We start from the raw sequence: 17149 nt of genomic DNA, 5'->3' as shown, positions 1-17149 counted from the left end.
GCCCAGCACGGTCCTCTCTCCCTATTGAATTACTTGCAGATCACAAGAAAAGTTGGAGTCAGCATCTATGTTCGGATATGCCGCCACCGGCGAATTCAACATCGGGCCTACCGCAGCGCATCTTCCAGTATGTGGTAAGCGTGAAGAGGTCATAAAAAGAAGAGCCCACCAGTTTTGTTAGACTGTTAACATTAAAATCTCTTTACTGTGGTCAATGTACTGTGGTTAACGTGAAAACCTTTCCATGCCTTCCAACTCACAATCATTCCTCTTGGACCCTGAGCGGCCAGCTGGTGCCACTCGATACGCTCATGCACGCGTGGTGCCGCCGTCCGCAAATCATACTATTTATGTTTCTGGAATTGCTGCGGTAAAACCCGACGGAACATATGAAGGCGTCACTCAAAATGCAGATGGCACCTTCAAGGCAGATGTTCGAGAACAAACGGCCGTTGTCCTACGCCGAATCGAAAGCATCATCAAGGGGGCATCTAATGGAAAGGCGGATCTGTACAATATTGTGGACGCGACGGTTTATGTCCTGGACATGAAGGAGCACTATGCCGGTATGAATGAGGAATGGAACAAAATCTGGTCAGACCGTGCCAGTGCTCCGACACGCGCGACTGTTGGAGTCCGAGAGCTGCCAGATCCGCGGTTCTTGGTGGAAATCAAAGCAACAGCCATTTTTGAAGTGTGACTTCTTGTTAAGGTGTCAGAATAGCCCTACTAGAGACTAAGAAAATATTATTCGGGGAAAGTTGAATTGCGGGAAGTGGGGATGTCTGCGATGTCGGACTCCCCGCGCAACCTCCAGGTTCCACTGGTTTTAAATTTTGGCCTCTTTTATCCCTTGCTCATAACACCAAGATTTCCACTTGGCCTTTTCCAACAGTTATACTTCGAAAATGCAATCCTATCAACTGGGATCTTTCTCGTTTCAAGATGGGACAATTCTGCCCAACGTCGTTCTGACCTATCGCGAGTTCAACCCCAATGGCAAGAAAACAGCTTTGGTTCCAACATGCTTTCGCGGGAGAATTGACACCACTTGGTCCTTCAGAGAGGGAGCTTTGAAAGACTATCGAGTTATCGTGGTGGCATTACTCGGCAACGGCGAATCGTCCAGTCCATCAAACACGCCCAATTTCCCTCCACGCCTTGACTACCAAGATTGTGTACGGGCTCAAAAGAGACTCGTTACCGAGCACTTGAATATCTCTACTTTGGATGTGATAGTGGGATTTTCAATGGGTGGGCAATGCGCATATCACTGGTCGGCAATGTACCCGGAGATGGTTCGCAATGCAGTAATCATTTGCTCTTCGGCCAAGACCAGCTTGCACAACTACCAGTTCCTCGAGGGCCCTAAAGCTGCGCTAATCAACTCCATCGATTATGATGACGGCAAATTTGAATCACAAAACAAGACTCCTATTCGCGGGCTGCATGCATTCGGACGAGCATATTCCGCGTGGTTGACGAGTGCCGAATGGTTTGAAAAGCGCATGTTCGAGAAATTAGGCTCCAAGTCATTGGAGGAGTGGGCGAACAATTGTGTAAAGGGGTACGAGGACTGGCATGCAGATGATCTGCTCGTCATGCTAGGGATGTGGCAGCGAGGCGATATTAGCGGTATCAATGGCGAAACTAATACTATGCGCGAAGCCCTCGAGCGTTTGAAGACACGCATCCTGCTCATGCCTTCTCAAACAGACCAATATTTTAGATGGGAAGCAAGCGAAAAGGAGATTTCCTTTTTGTCAGACGCCGAGTTAGCCATAATTCCATCAATTTGGGGACATTTTGCAGGAGGCGGTATCAATCCGGAGGACAATAAGTGGATGGACGAAAAGATCACGAGGTTTCTGGATCGACCTTAAGCTAGTGATATTTCTCGCGTGACTTTCTAGCTCGTAGCTGATATAGAAACAAAGAACCACTTTTACCTTTCCATATACGGAGCCTTGCGGTATGCAAACTAAAGCATTCGCTTGCAAGATCTCGCTCATCGAGCACCACAATGACTGGCCGAATCAAATTTCTTACTAGAGCTTTTGATAGAATTCACGTCTCTCATTTGTCACGCAAACAGTGAAGGACCTATCGCGTGATAGGTCAATGACGTCTGGTTTATCGCTTATCGGACTGTCCGACAAAGCCCCTCAGGCGCCCAGCTCAGCAGTCAGTACTCGTGGTTCCTAGACGGGCAGGGAAAGCTCATTATGTGTGTTACATGGTGTCCTTAGCTTCAATAGATGTCGGGAAGTCTTGTTCGGAGCCCGCTCTGATAGTGTCCGACGTGGCGGTTCTGTACGACGCATCCGCCTCGGACCACTACTTAAGCCCCTCACCCAACCATCCCCATACATATTTCGTTCACAGCCAGGTCAAGGAAACCCCCAACTTTCAAGACTTACCAAAAATGTTGGATCAAATAAAAATCGACGAAAGGTGGACAGGGTTGCTGGGTGTCGTGCCGAAAGGCTACTACTCCCTCGCGATAGTTGCACTGGTTGGGTATCTGATCTATGCTGTGAGTGCAGAAACAAATGTTTTTGATTTAATACCGAACTAACATGCCGAATCAAGTTAACATTAGCGACCGATATACCGCACATCAAGGGATTGCCCGAAATCCCAGGTTCGGTGCCCATCTTCGGCCATCTTCTCAAACTTGGCGACGATCATGCCAGCGTGTGTGAGGGCTGGTGGCGAAAGTATGGACACTCGGTCTTTCAGATAAAACTCGGCAATACTCGAGCTGTGGTATTCAACTCTTTTGAAGACTGTCGTAAAGTACTGCTCGGCCACCAAAATGCGATCATCGATAGGCCGAAGCTATACACCTTCCACGGAGTTATCAGCAGCACTCAGGGCTTTACCATAGGTTCGTCACCTTGGGATGATTCGTGCAAAAAAAAGCGTAAAGCAGCGGGTACAGCACTGGGACGCCCTGCCCTTCGAAACTACCATCCCATGTTCGATTTGGAGAGTTATTGTATTGTTCGTGACATCTTCCGCGACAGCGAGGATGGAAAAGCCATGCTCAATGTCCGGCCTTATATTCAACGATTTGCGCTCAACACTACCCTAACACTCTGCTACGGTATTCGCATGGATGAAGTCTACGACGACCTTCTCCGCGAGATTCTGCATGTCGGATCGGCCATCTCTCTGCTGCGCAGTGCCTCCGAGAATTTGCAAGATTATGTTCCTCTTCTTCGTTACCTGCCAAACAATGAGAAGACTGCTAGGTCAAAAGAGTTGCGAGAACGCCGGGACGCATACTTGAACCTCCTACTTGACAAAGTGCGGGAAATGATCAAGAAAGGCACAGATAAGCCGTGTATCTCCGCCGCCATTCTCAAAGATGAGGAGACAAAGCTTTCTGGGGTGGAAGTGTCATCTATTTGCCTTTCGCTGGTTTCTGGTGGTTTTGAAACCATCCCTGGCACCTTGACCTCGGCTATTGGGTCTCTTTCGACGCCTGAAGGTCAGGTCTGGCAGGACCGCGCTTACAAGGACATCATGAGATACTACTCAGATGCACGTGAAGCATGGTTGGGATGCATTCATGAAGAAAAGGTGCCATACGTGAACGCTATCATCAAAGAGGCCGGCCGATACTATACTGTCAGCGCCATGAGTCTGCCTCGGAAAACCGTGACGGAAGTGAACTGGAATGGTACCATCATTCCTCCGAAGACGATGATTCTCATCAACGCGCAGGCATGCAACCACGGTATGTATTTCGTCTTCCGGAACTGCTTGTATAATATGTTCTTTCTTTTCAATCAACGCATACTAATGCGAGTGTTACGAACAGATATTGACCACTTTGGGCCAGATGGAGGAAAATTCAATCCTGAACGGTGGCTTTCTTCCATCAACCCTCCAGTTGAAGCAGAAGCGAAAGGCCTCCCACATCTGAGTTTCGGCGCTGGATCGCGTGCCTGCTCAGGCCAGTTTATTGCATCGAGGCTCTTATATGCTGCCATTGTCCGTCTAATCTGCTCCTACAAAATTGTCGCTAGTAAGGAGCGACCGCCGAACACGGATTACGTGGATTACAACCAATTCAAAACGGCCTTGGTCGCCATTCCAAGGGACTATGAGGTGGAGCTTATTCCGAGGGATAGTGCGATGACCCGCGAGTGCTTGGATACCGCTGAACTTCGGACCAAGGAGCACTATAAGGAGTAGGATATCAACATATTTGCTCTCATAAATTGCCTATATTTATTCGATATTTTTCGTGTCTTCCAATCTAGTTCATTAAGATTGGCAACTCTCTTCAAATCGATTTAGTCCAAATTATTGGCTCATTAAACTATCGCAGTCCAAGCATCTCTAGACAAATTTGGTAATATATCTTGAGCACTCAAGACTGTTGAGCATATTCTCTAGTCATGTCAGCTTCTGTAGTTTGGCTGCCCTGAATAGCTGCTCTATTCTCTTTCTTCCATCAATAATCAACCATTTATCCATCCTTACACCTTTTTAAGACCCAATGGAGAATGCGAATCGCACTAAGCGATACTGTCGGAGGGGCCGACACGACCGCCGATAGGAAAAAGAACAACCTGCACGACCCCACCTTAACTTTCCACATCATAAATACTGTGAGCTCGATTCGCGGAAGTACTTAAATGCTAAGAGTAATACATCTTAGAAACACAATCATAACATGTCATCTCTGAGTGCACTGAACTTGTTCAACGTCAAAGGTCGTGTCGCACTGGTAACTGGCGGGAGCAGTGGATTAGGGCTGATGATTTGCAACGTTAGTGGGCGTAAATCAATGCAGTTGCTAGCATCATTAAACACTCTCGTTTTTCTAGGGACTCGTTACCAATGGGGCAAAAGTCTACCTTGTAGCATTGCCAACTGACCCAATCGACGAAACCGTGAAGCAACTTAACCTTTTAGGACACGAGAGTGGAGGTAGCGCGGAGGGGTATGCAAAGTATGACTCCTCTATTATCTTTTAAACTAACAGTCAAAATACTCCAGGGTTGCCTGCGATTTGTCCTCCAAAGACGCAATTGGCGTATTGGCCCAGACGATATCGCTCCGCGAACAAAAGTTGGATATACTCATCTCCAATGCTGGCATCCGCCGAGATCCACCAGTGCAGTGCAACGTTCTAACTGCGCCACTTGCGGAACTACAAAAGTCGATGTGGTCAATCCATCAGTCAGACTGGGAGAGTACATTTCGAGTCAACACAACTGCCCACTACTATCTCAGTGTCGCACTTCTTCCCCTCCTGGCAGCAGCCGCAGAGCAGACTTTGGAGAATGGAAGCCGTGGTCGCGACGAAGGTCGAGGAGTGGTCATCATTACCAGCTCTTGCGCAAGTATGCATAATGCGACGAATGTGGATTTGACCAGCTACGCGACCAGCAAGGCTGCAACCGATCATCTTGTGAAGTTGCTGGCGGCCAAGTATCACCGATTTTACGTACGAGTCGTGGGCATCAATCCCGGATGTGCGTTTCATCCCTTCCTATTTCATTCAGCCTATAGATTACTAATATAGACATGTCTGGAATTGAAGTCGTGCCGAGCAACATGAATCCAGTCGGCGCAGAAGGCAATATCTTCAGCTCACTCTTTGACAAAGTGCCAGCAAAACGCGCAGGAAACTCTGAGGACATAGCCGGAACAATTCTATATCTCGCTAGCAAAGCAGGGGTAAGGTAACTCTAAGCCATTTTATCTAATTTGAAACTAACATGCAACAGGCTTATGTGGATGGTGTGTCTCTATGTGTCGACGGTGGGCGTATACTTCTGGCCAACGGGCAAGAATAAATGGCCAGCTACAGGCAGGTAATATATGAATCAACCCGCCTTCTTAGTGAATTTCCAGGGAAATACCGGAGTGATCAATTTTAGCACCTCCAAGAAGAAAAAAGGTGATCAATTTCATCAATTAATTGATTACGTTTCATGGCGAACCCGCGGAAGTGCCGTAGCAATCCGCTACGAATGAGCTCATCTTCTGTCTGAGCCCATCCTCTTCTCAATCAGCACGCAAAAAAGGGATCAAAGCCGTCATATACATCTCCAATGAAGTTATCGTAGTTATGCCAGGCATCATTATCACCTGGGCCAGGTAGACCCGTAGTACTGAAGTCCATTGCATCCCAGACATCTGGGTACGGTTCCAGCATGTCAAACGACAAAGAAGTTTGCGGCATTGTGATTGCTGGGTTGACTGGTCTGCTAGCAGCCATCGTCGGCTCCAGACCCATCGTAATTGTTGTTGTAGCAGGTGTAGGATTCAACTGTTCCCGAGCGGGCTGAGCAACCGACTGTTTGAGCGCAAAATTGTTCGAGACCACACCCGATGGAACCTGTGAAATTGCTTCGCCGAGAGACTGGCTGCCTAACAATTGTCTCTTGCGGGCTTTGGCCTGGTTCATAAGCTTCTTCAGTGGCTCCCACAGCATCCCGTTCTTGGATTCTGCGATTACAAGGCTGGACTGGTGGTAAACTTGTTCCACCACTGGCCAATATTTTAACAGCGTTTCCGGATCCTTACAGACACACAGCTCGGCGAGGACGACTGCTAGTCCGTGCCATGGAACCCACAGAGAACCAAACCACATCCAAGATGCGGTCGCCGGGTCACTATCTGACTCGTGCAATTGCTGCAAATTATCGGCTGCTAGCCGAAGAAGGTTATCCCCCGGAACGTAGGGAGGAATAAAGTTCTGATTTCTTTGCAAAGGCCGCAGGCAACCAAGCTGCAAAAACCCGTTGATCGCGGCCGTTGTTCGCTTCGCGTATAGCTGGAAGGCAAATAGGTCGGGTTTGCACCCGCTTATAAGTGTGGATGCTCTTTGTTGAAAATCTTTTAGAATTTGGTACCGTAAGGCCATCGTTTTCTTGCTTGGCTCGATGAAGTCTCTAAATGCAAGCATGCGCGCAGAAGATTGCGCGGCTGCGAGGATTAGCGGGTGAGTCATGTCGGTAAAAGTGCCTTCAGGTGGCTCTTGGATGGAAGCTTCCATCCTGAAGTAGATTGCCTCATCGTTAATATTCGCCGGTAAATTTGAGTCTAACCATGCAGATGCCATCATTGGTTCAGATGCCCGGTCTAGAGATGCTGCGAGGTCTAGAAGACCGATCGCTTGCCAAACACGCCGACGCATTTGTTGCTCGAAGGGACTGAATTCAAATGGCGGTTCAGCCAAGTGAAGACATAGTGCTTGACCTACTCGGAGAGCCATGGCTAGCATGGTCCACACGCGCCGGCTTTGATCCTGACAGCGGGCGGCAAGCTAGTAATAGTCAGCTTCCTTTCTTATCAAAGTTATGAAGCATGGAACAATCGTAAGATTAGATAGGGATGAAAATTACCATTGAGAGAACAAACGCCTGCAAAATCGTCAAGTCATTCGTGGTCACAAAGTCCGACTTCAGTAGCGCAACTTCAGTCCTCCTCTGCAAATCGGCCGAAACGGACTTTTTGTCAAGACCAAATAGTGATCGGCACTGCGAGTCGTCGATTGTGCAAACAGCCGCATAGTAAACGGCAGACGCAAGGGTGGCGGGGGCCATGTGATCAGCTTCATAATCAAGGTACGGCTGGTCCTCGACCAAAAACGCCCGTAGCGAGGGTCGATGAAGAATCTTGAAGACCGGGTCAACGTTGCGCAGATATATTTCGCATAGGTTTCTACGAATTTGCATCGAGATGCTAATCTCTGGACAAGACTGAGGAAGTTCAGGGGTATGCTGGCCCTCAGAGCCGATATTGGAAGTCACAAAAGCAGATGAGTTCCTTGGCCCCTGTCGCTCGTTCTCCAGGCGGCTGTCCAGAACAGAACGCAGTTCCGAGGTCTATTGCATAACATTGATCGATGTGTCAGAAAGGGCAAGAGGAAAGACCAAAAACCAATAAGGGGCTTACCTGCTGCATGATGTCTTCCCAAAAGGAGCTAGCTAGGTACGTCGCTGTTGGGCGAGGCCGATACGATGTAGTTGTGGCCATCGTGGGCAGGGAATTTTGAACCATCCAAGTTTGGTTGTTGGCCGTCTGGGTTTCAATGGTCTGTTCAGTACGCTCGGTGTCGGTGCTGGCACTGTGCAGCGCCGACAGCACTGCCTCCCCCGGAGAACAACTATCTCGCTCAGCAGCGACTTGCTTTAGAAGGGTTTCAAGTTTTGCGACTCGATCTGCTAATTCTTTGTCCGTGTGGCCCGCTCGTCCCTCGGGGGGCTTCCTTGTGCGGCCTCGCGGCAGACGAGCACGTTCGATGGGGACACACACAAAGCCGAGTTTCCGGCAGCTCGTGCAGGGGCTCAACTTATCGCATCGCGCCTTGCGCTGGCGACATGCTTCACAGCTGAGCCGGACCAGCGGCGCATACGATCGTGATTGAGCGGGTGTTCGTTCGGACTGTGCCGCGTGTTCCACCCGATCCCCCATCATTGCCCGTTCCTCGTCGCGCGATTGACAAAGAGAGAAAGCAAAGAGGAGCAGCACAGGTTATTCTATCAAGACGGTGATACTAAGAAGCCGAACGACAGGTGGTCTGTAGGATTACGAACACTGTGAACCCGAGATGATCGTGAATTCTGGGAGGTATCTCGACTTGGCGCGGCCCCACAAGAGCCGTACTGTGATATCCCAACGGTGGATCTCTTGGAATGAAGCGGATTGGTGGCCGAGCAGTCCGGATCCACGATCAGCATCAGGGCAATAATAGAGTCAATACAGATAGTCATCCACAGTTGGACGTCGTATTGGGAGATGACTGTCTGCGGGTTGATGGGAGCAGGATCAATGGAAACAGTCAGGGATTCGCGGAATTGGATGATCTTGATTCGAACGTGGCATAATGCTAAGACGCAGAAAGTACTGCCGAATCCGCCAGCTTAAAATCCGGGGGGCGGTGGAAAACCTGACTCATCCACTCTGCCTAAATCCCGTGATTTACTGCACTGTACTCCAGGGAATTTAGGAATGGATTAGGAATGGATTCATTTGATTACTTAGCTAGTGTTTGCGCTTTAGCTGATCCGGCGCTCTCTTGGGTGCTTATGAGGGACTAATACCTGAGGCATGAGGCCCTGGTAAGCCCATTAACTACATCTGATGAAGAAAGAAGTTCAATCACTTCTTTTGGCTAGAGCTTTGAATGTCTTCGAACCAACCTCATATTGAGATGAGAGCAGGCTACAAGCACAATATAGAGCCGACATGAGTTGAGCTTAAGTGTAGCAGTGAAGCGAAATAGTTCCATGTTAGGATATTGGCGAGAATAAAATCAAATATATATCTTTCCAACCATTAACAAAATCCTCGATGCCGCTAGAAATTCGGGTGTTCCATTATGAACTACTGTTCTTTGGCCTTCTGTTTATATCCTGCTAACATATTGTACATCGCATATTCAGCACGCCAATATCCAGGAATGTATTGAAACAGGAGACCCCTGAAGACCTTACCAAGAACAAACGGAAGGTACCTCAGAGAATTTTCGGCTTTGCGACTTGATACCCCAACCGCAGTTACTGTGGCATATGCTTGAAGTGTGGCAAGTCTGACAAATCCTTCCGCCAAGTCCTCGTATGAAACGGCCACGCGAGCGAACTCTGTGCTGATATCACATCCAGAAGCCTTTTCTTTAACAAGCGCATTTGGCTGAACCAAGAGCACAGACAAAGTCGTTGGTGTAGCTAGGAGCAGCTCCTGAGCCTTCAGCAGGTCATCGTAGGGACGTGCAAATGCATTTCTAATCATCCAGTGGAGTAGCGCAGGACGGGTTGCAGCGAAGCCAGGATTCCACGTAGCCGAAGATAGTAAGAGGAGGCGGGGCCGTATCCATTGCATTGCTTCTCTTTTCAGAGACTCCAAAGCCCAGAGCAATGTATGAGCGAAATCTTGTAGTACGCGGACTCCAGGTATGTTTTCGTTTTCACCCAATGTGCAGATGATATTCTCGGCCCCTTTAATGCAATTTCGCATTAAAATATGGTCGTTTATGTTCCCTTGGAAAATGGTCACCCGTTGGTCTGTTTGGATAGACGGGAACAGGGCTTCCAGCTTTTGTAAGGACCGAACATAGACATGAACTTCCAGATCGTCCATTCCGCTTTCCAGGAGCTTCTGTAGGACCAGTCTACCAGTGTGCCCTGTCGCGCCTAACAGGGCGAAACGCCTTGGGATGGGCAAATCATTGGGCTCCAGCATTCGGAAAAGCGACTCGCGCACTGACAACTATGCAAAAATGGAATAAGGGTTTTTAATTCTGAAAAGGAAAAAGAGGGATTTTAAATAGAGTCGCATCAAGATACCATTTCTTTGTGGGGGGCAGCCGCCTCTTAAAATATACAATTTTATTCTGGTAGAAACCCTATGGATCTATCTATCATCTTGCCAACCCCGCTCACCCCATGATCTGATTTGCGGAGTATGTGGGGAGAAAGAAAAGCCAGCAGAAGACATGGAATGCCTATTTTAACTTTAAACTCACAAATCCTACAAACCCCGCAAACCCCGCAAAGCCCGTAAAGCCCGCAAAAGCCTGCCTGTTGGGTGAATTTCCTGGTTATGTACCAAAGCCGACCACTGAACACATTGATGCCGCTGAATTCTATATAAGGTCGTCGAGCATATATAGTGGTCCCGTAGAAGGACCGACCCAAGCTCGTTGATCGGCTTAATGCATATGGACTCAGGTAGCCATGTCAAGCAACATAGAAAGTTCGATTACAGGAGTGCGTCTGCCGCCGGCTTCACAGCAATCCGAACTGAATCCCACGCCTACTTTCGATGCGAATGTTATCACCGATGGGCGTAGACAGACTTTGCAGCATCTGCTTGACAAAGGTCATGTCACCGTGGCACCACTGCGAGAGCCAAAATTGATCCTTCATAGCCACCTCCCTCATGTATTGCCCAACACCTTTACCTATTCGTTCTTGTCATATGACAACTAACAGATAATAAATAGCTTCTAGGATCGGCGTACATCCTCGGCGCTAGCAGCAAGCAGTTGGAAGAGCTGTATGAGCACGAGATCACAACCCTAGTCCACCTGGACGAAACCTTCATCCGAGGCGATGGCATATCGAAAGCTAACTGGAGAAATTATCTTGGTCAAAAGCCGTACGATACAGAATGGAATGTCTATCCTCAATCTCCAGCTGACAGGAATACAGTTACACGGTTGCGTTCGTGGACTTTTTCGATGACGAGGTGGGCCTTAATGATAAGGACTGGGCAAAGGTCCTGCGGCATTATCTCAACTCAGGTCAGGAGCCGCTTATCAATGGCTTCATCGGAGGCCGTATGTTCCGGTTATGTGTACTACAGTCCTTAGCGCGGGAGCTGATTCATGAATAGTTGGCCATCCCTTCATCCACCTTGGTTATGCATGGGAATTACAAAACGCAAATATTGCAACAGAGGCGCTCAGCTTAGGATGTACCGAGTACATTCCGCTCCATACACTCCTCGACAAAAACCCTCCCGATAACTCGACTTACAAAACAAGCAACCTTGCCGAAGTTATCAGCCGTGTCCAAAAGGACACACGCTTGGACGATTTGTTCACGGACCCCGGAATCACAAATATCGAGGTATTGCTTCAAAAACGTTACGATGTTCTACTGGAACACTGGAATGCGTGGCAAGTGACCGATCCTCTTGCACAGCTGGAGCAATGCTGTGACCTGTCGCTATTGCTCGGGATTGGCACCGGTGATACAGCTCACAAGTATGACTTCTACCTGATCCATACAATGACTGTAGCTCAAGCCATCCGGGTGCTGTGGCATTTCTTCCCGGAGGAGCGACGATCATCCATCCTCCGACAATATGCTCTATTTGTGCTTCTGATCTATATTTGCCAGATGAAGCCTGACGTTGATACGGATGTGATTGAATCTATTTGGTCGGTCGAGCTTGATGGTCGTGATTGGGATTGGGTGGTGGCGAAGGCCTTGGGTCACAAGTGGGTCAAAGACTCTCATTTCCTAAAGGTCATTCGGGCTCCTAAAGCTTTCGAAGAAACCTATGGCAAGAAGGATGGGTTTTACCTGAAGGCAACTCTAAAATACCTGGCCGAGTTTGATGGATGGGAGGGATTTGGGGCTGGTGTCGAAGGCTTCATCGCCAGCCGTGATGGATATATTCCTGAAGACAGTTAAAGAAGACTTTGGCTTGTGGATTATATTTTCATAGGATTATCATGGAACGTTATTTAATCAAATAGTCTTAATTCGCTCCTGTCATGCTACTTTTGAAATTTCAGCCTCAGAACCGCCAAGATGAAGATCGTCTTGCAAGCACTTAAAACGTTGTCCTTTTTGTAGAACGTCTAAGAAAGGAGAAAAGAGCGATTAGACAAGTCTACTCGAGATACACCAAACTCATTAACGACTCATCCGTGTTACGAGAAGTGGACTTGGTCCTCTCAAGCCAAGCCAGGACATATCTATATGATCGTACAACTCATACTGGACTCCAACCTCTTTCATATGTATCTGGTATTTGGTCACTGTCTGATTTCCGGTAACTAAGTGCTCTCATGTTTCAAGTAGCCATTCTCCCGATAGAATCTTTCTGCAGCCGGATGAAGCGGGATCGTCGACTGGGCCATTTTTACAGGATTCAAGGGGTATGAAACAGGGCTACGCTCCGGTGGGAGGTGGAGAAACTGTGCTTCAAGGGTTTGTCTCGTCTCAACAAGGCACCATGTGAGAAGATGCGCAACGTCATCGGGCATATCTGCGCGCACTAAAACAACGAAGTCGGAAAAGTCCACACATTGAACATCATGCTGGACAGTACTCCAGAAGTTTGCAGTCACAGGAGCTTTCTGGAAACCAATGCGGGTTGAGAGTTTCTCCAGGGCCGTGGTTTCGAGATTCAAGGGAGTGACCTTGCGACTCTCCACTAGGTTTCTCCACCAAGGAGTCATAATGGCCTCCTGCATCACCGCATTGGCCTTGCCAGTCTCTATCAAATCGATCACTTGCTCGGGGCGACAGGCTTTGACCCAAGAGCCACCCCACGAGCAGACAGTTTGTTCATCGAGTCCATGAGCTTCCAAAATTTGAGCTGAGACGTAGCCAATGAAATTGGTGCCATCATTTTCGGAGACTGCGATATGTAGAGGGAGTTTGTTGTCCCGAATTTCGGCAAAGGATGACACTCCCAATTGCGAATTGATAGCGAACATCATACGGTCTCTCTGAGGAAGGACAGCCAAAGCTCGAAGATCCGATAGCGGACCATGCCGTTCGAATATCTCATCCCCTGTAATGCTGGCTCCAAGAAGAGTGGCTGGGGTAGCAATCCCAATGTCTGCTTCACCATCGTGAACCTGAAGCACGGAATCAAGCCCACCATCGCGAAGGGACCAGATAGCGGTTCGACTTCTAGGACCCGCACGGTCACAGAACTCCTGGGTTAACCATGACAAGATGCGGTGGAAGTTGGCTTGTCCCCAATCTCCAACACAACGGAGTGTCACAGATCGGTCAATAAGAGGCGCAGGTGCTGGATTGGTAGTCATTGCGAAATTTAAAATGCTATAGTACGCGCGAAAGCAAATTTGGGGAAAGTATGAAGGACTTTATCTCTCTCCGTCATCAATTCTCACTGCGGGGAACAGCGCCCATTGAGACCGTCGCGTGGAATTCTTGTTCGGTCTCCAAAACCCGACAGAGTCCGAAGGTTACGGTTTCCCGGTTCAGCACTGATAATTGTATTTTCAGAGCGGGGGAAATAAGTTGGTCTTGGCATGGATACTGTACTGGAGTTTGTCTTTCATTTCCTAAGGAAGTCCTCGCATACATGCAATACATATATGCCAATCAGATATCGATGTACAAGATTTTATCATGGAACTAGGGGATCGATCACATTACAATCGTGAGCGATAATAATTAGGATGGAGTTTTCCCCGGCAAGATAACGAAATGACAATAATTCGATCGACTTTGCACTTGTCAATTGCACAGCCTTCCACCGTCTTACGCGAGGGCGGCGAAAATTCCCAGCAGGCCACCTGCTAACGGTAGGAGGCTTCGGAAGCCATTGAGCGAGATCCACTTGCTTACAAGCTCCTCAATCTCCACACTAGCCTGGGCAGTTGGTTCGGAATCCAATTTGGTCTTGGCCAAAAGCGCATTATTAGTACTGCTCATTGTAGCAAGAGTGTAAGGTACAATGCTGAGTGTCAAAATAGCCGCTGTGCTGTACAGTGTAGTGCTGTTGCGCGCGACTTGACGGAAAAACGGCGAGCTGGAGCGCGTAGACCACGCAAGATAGAAAAAGGCAGACGCGGTGAGCGCTGCAATAGGAGGATTCTGAGATTTTCCTGATTCGAACAGATTCCGCCAGAGCTTAACCATGTTTGTGACAGGCAGATGGTCTTCGCTCCGGGCACGCAGGAGCGCAGGTGCAGCATTCATGCTTAGAGCGGCAATATTGCCTGCCCAATTACCATATCGATTAGTTTTGAGAAATCCCGCGGAATATAGAACACGCATACCAGATAACCAGGCAGCGCCTGTGAAGCCAATGGCTTGGGCGACACGATAGCCAGGAGGGAATGCATTCATTGCGGGACAACTTGATCAAGACAGGACGTAGAATTTGCAAGAACAGGTAAATTGAGCCGAGCAAAGACACACATTTATAACATCAACAGCCAAATCAGGTGATACGAGAAAAGGTCGGCTGCTTTGAACTGGTAAACAAAAACGATGACGACGATCAGGGTTGGTGTAAGGTTTTCGGAACCAATCAAGAATCAATTCGACCTGCCAGGCGGACACTAATCGTCGATCATGCAATGTATCCCATGGCAACTGTGGAGAAAAGAGCATATTTAATTGGTGGGCTTTGCCGGAGCTTGACGGGTCTTGCCGGAGTTTGTCGGGTCTTGCCAATTGTCGAGGTTCAAAAGATCGATTATGCTTACAGACCACTTGTTCAGCTTTCCGGTTCTGAGGCTCTAATTCATCAGTAGTTCTGACAGCAAATTTGTTAGGTATTATCGTGAATCGCAAATCCGCAGCAGTGGGATGACTTCAGGCGGCTTTTGCGGTTTTTGTACATCTTGACTCACTACTTGACAGAAATTCATTGTTCACAATAAGTATTTAAGAACTCGATCATTTTTGCAATTGACTTGGGATATCTTTCTCACGGAATTCATCCAGATTGCATAGATTGAGTTTCTTTGAATTCTTTTCTCTCCACCATCCATTATCCTAAAAAAAAATCATTGCTCTTTCACTACAAACATGGCCAAAGAATCTAACTTTTTCACCGACCTTGACCCAGCTATGCCGTTTGTCCAACAACTTAAGCAGAGCTGTGGTCCTGTCACTCTGGTCAATACATTTATTGTACCCGAAGGCAAGATGGACGACTTCCTCGATGTGTGGAAGTCCGATGCGGGGATTATGAAGGCCCAACCCGGGTTTCTCTCTGCACAACTTTACGGCGGCGTGGACAGCAATGTCATCATCAACGTTGCCAATTGGGAAACTTCCACCAATCTCGCCGACGCGATAATGCAGCCAAAATTTCAAGCGAATCTCAAGAAGTACCCGGAAGGCCTCAAGGTCCTTCCTCAACTTCTGCAAAAGATGGCCATTCCGAATTTTTGCACGGCGTGACTCGAGCTGACTTGGGGGAGAATGCGAGCGTAATGATTTATAACAGTGTTGTGGTGGAGTGTTTGGAATGGGATATATATCTAAACTAGCTATCATTAATACAGAACCTCATAGACTTCCATCCTGAGGCTCAGACAATCGTCTCACGCTGTGCATTCTTAACATATTCCTGCATTCTGAGAAAGAATCCAGCGAAAGCCTTCGCGGCATCCTCCCCAAATAACATCTTTCCGTTCTTGACGGCTTCCTCTGAGAACCCCTTTGCGCGAGCCACCATCTCCGCCTCGAAGTCCTTCAACGCCGGAGCCAGTGCGCTCTGGAACGAGATGCCATCTTTCCCGGAAACCTCATAAGCTTTAATAATTTCATGAGAGAGCAACAGTGAGTCCCACATGGCCACGTTGACTCCCTCGCCAGCCCATGGACACATCAAATGCGCTGCATCACCAATGATCGTCGCGCTGGGATTGTGTTCCCATGAAGTACCAATGGGGAGCATATAGAGCGGCCTAATCTCGACCGGGGCGCCTGGGTTGTCAGCCGCCTCCTCGTCGCAGGCGACAGTCACCAACTCTCTGACGATGGGACCCCATTGGCCAAGCAGTGCATCATCCTTCAAGAGTCGGTCCTTGGCAAATGTAGCCGGTTGGCCAGCCATTCCTGATGAGATATGAAATTGCTCATCTTCATGGGTGAGGAAGACATAGATGCGAGCCGAGTCTTGCGGTCCGCGTTGAGACATGACGCCGTGTCCATTACCGAGCGCGGAGAAGCTGCCATCGCCGACGAACTCTGCCAGGTGCGCGTATTTGGTTGTAATATGCCGGATGGTCATACCAATGCTCTGTGTGTTCGCGTATTGCGGCTTCACATCTGTCAACATCTTGCGAACAGGGGACCAGGCCCCGTCTGCGCCAATGACCAGGTTGAAAGCATGCTTGCCGTGGGTACCAAAATCGAGCAAGGTCTGCTTAGTGTCGCTTTGTGGGGAAGCTGAGAGAAGTTTATGTCCCCATTGGATCGAATCAGCCGGCAAATGCGAAGCTAGGAGATTTATGAGGTTGTGGCGTGAGATCTCTGGGCGATTGCTCATCTCCCCTTTGTCCTCGTAAATAATATTGCCATCCCTGTCCGAGATCTTGTCTGCCTCGGAACATTCACCAGTAAACTTGAGAAATTGGTCGTATAGCCCGCACTCACGGATAGCCGCTAGACCGGACTCTTCATGGAGATCGAGCATCCCGGAAGGCTTGGCTAGCTCTTCGTCGGTGGGCTTCTGGCGGAGCTCAAATATCGTGCATGGAATACCTCGATTGCGAAGCAGAAGACCAATTGTCAATCCAGCAGGGCCACCTCCAACAATGGCGATGCTTGGCTGAGAAGTCGACATGATTGAAGCTGATGTGAAGGAATCGAGTGAGAGAAAGTGTTTTTCAATTCTGAAATCAATGGACAGATTGTGAATTTTCTACTCGAGACCGAAAACACCC

At 48.5% G+C, this 17149-nt stretch overlaps 9 protein-coding genes across 9 annotated transcripts; 5 read left to right on the top strand and 4 right to left on the bottom strand.

Annotated features, from left to right (window-relative positions):
* Positions 1-244: 244 nt before the first annotated feature.
* PFLUO_LOCUS4539 (uncharacterized protein) lies at positions 245-700 on the top strand (the record flags this gene model as incomplete). The annotated part of the gene is made up of 1 exon (XM_073781901.1): positions 245-700. One exon carries the CDS (start codon positions 245-247, stop codon positions 698-700), a length of 456 nt encoding a protein of 151 aa, XP_073638609.1.
* A 208-nt stretch (positions 701-908) lies between these two features.
* On the top strand, positions 909-1883 carry PFLUO_LOCUS4538 (uncharacterized protein; the record flags this gene model as incomplete). Its single annotated transcript, XM_073781899.1, has 1 exon — positions 909-1883. The coding sequence occupies one exon, from the start codon at positions 909-911 to the stop codon at positions 1881-1883; it is 975 nt and encodes a 324-aa protein (XP_073638608.1).
* Positions 1884-2979: 1096 nt separating this feature from the next.
* PFLUO_LOCUS4537 (uncharacterized protein) lies at positions 2980-4206 on the top strand (the record flags this gene model as incomplete). The annotated part of the gene is made up of 2 exons (XM_073781898.1): positions 2980-3745; positions 3830-4206. 2 exons carry the CDS (start codon positions 2980-2982, stop codon positions 4204-4206), a joined length of 1143 nt encoding a protein of 380 aa, XP_073638607.1.
* A 1828-nt stretch (positions 4207-6034) lies between these two features.
* Positions 6035-8007, bottom strand: PFLUO_LOCUS4536 (uncharacterized protein; the record flags this gene model as incomplete). The annotated part of the gene is made up of 3 exons (XM_073781897.1): positions 6035-7294; positions 7374-7856; positions 7927-8007. The coding sequence occupies 3 exons, from the start codon at positions 8005-8007 to the stop codon at positions 6035-6037; spliced, it is 1824 nt and encodes a 607-aa protein (XP_073638606.1).
* A 2699-nt stretch (positions 8008-10706) lies between these two features.
* PFLUO_LOCUS4535 (uncharacterized protein) lies at positions 10707-12173 on the top strand (the record flags this gene model as incomplete). The annotated part of the gene is made up of 4 exons (XM_073781896.1): positions 10707-10913; positions 10976-11130; positions 11184-11311; positions 11368-12173. 4 exons carry the CDS (start codon positions 10707-10709, stop codon positions 12171-12173), a joined length of 1296 nt encoding a protein of 431 aa, XP_073638605.1.
* Positions 12174-12541: 368 nt separating this feature from the next.
* Positions 12542-13543, bottom strand: PFLUO_LOCUS4534 (uncharacterized protein; the record flags this gene model as incomplete). Its single annotated transcript, XM_073781895.1, has 1 exon — positions 12542-13543. One exon carries the CDS (start codon positions 13541-13543, stop codon positions 12542-12544), a length of 1002 nt encoding a protein of 333 aa, XP_073638604.1.
* Positions 13544-14003: 460 nt separating this feature from the next.
* PFLUO_LOCUS4533 (uncharacterized protein) lies at positions 14004-14594 on the bottom strand (the record flags this gene model as incomplete). The annotated part of the gene is made up of 2 exons (XM_073781894.1): positions 14004-14464; positions 14525-14594. The coding sequence occupies 2 exons, from the start codon at positions 14592-14594 to the stop codon at positions 14004-14006; spliced, it is 531 nt and encodes a 176-aa protein (XP_073638603.1).
* Positions 14595-15281: 687 nt separating this feature from the next.
* Positions 15282-15659, top strand: PFLUO_LOCUS4532 (uncharacterized protein; the record flags this gene model as incomplete). The annotated part of the gene is made up of 1 exon (XM_073781893.1): positions 15282-15659. The coding sequence occupies one exon, from the start codon at positions 15282-15284 to the stop codon at positions 15657-15659; it is 378 nt and encodes a 125-aa protein (XP_073638602.1).
* Positions 15660-15789: 130 nt separating this feature from the next.
* Positions 15790-17049, bottom strand: PFLUO_LOCUS4531 (uncharacterized protein; the record flags this gene model as incomplete). The annotated part of the gene is made up of 1 exon (XM_073781892.1): positions 15790-17049. One exon carries the CDS (start codon positions 17047-17049, stop codon positions 15790-15792), a length of 1260 nt encoding a protein of 419 aa, XP_073638601.1.
* Positions 17050-17149: the final 100 nt, after the last annotated feature.

The sequence above is a fragment of the Penicillium psychrofluorescens genome, assembly GCF_964197705.1.
Source record: "Penicillium psychrofluorescens genome assembly, chromosome: 3".
Lineage (NCBI taxonomy): Eukaryota > Fungi > Ascomycota > Eurotiomycetes > Eurotiales > Aspergillaceae > Penicillium > Penicillium psychrofluorescens.
This window is presented reverse-complemented; position numbering and strand designations above follow the sequence as displayed.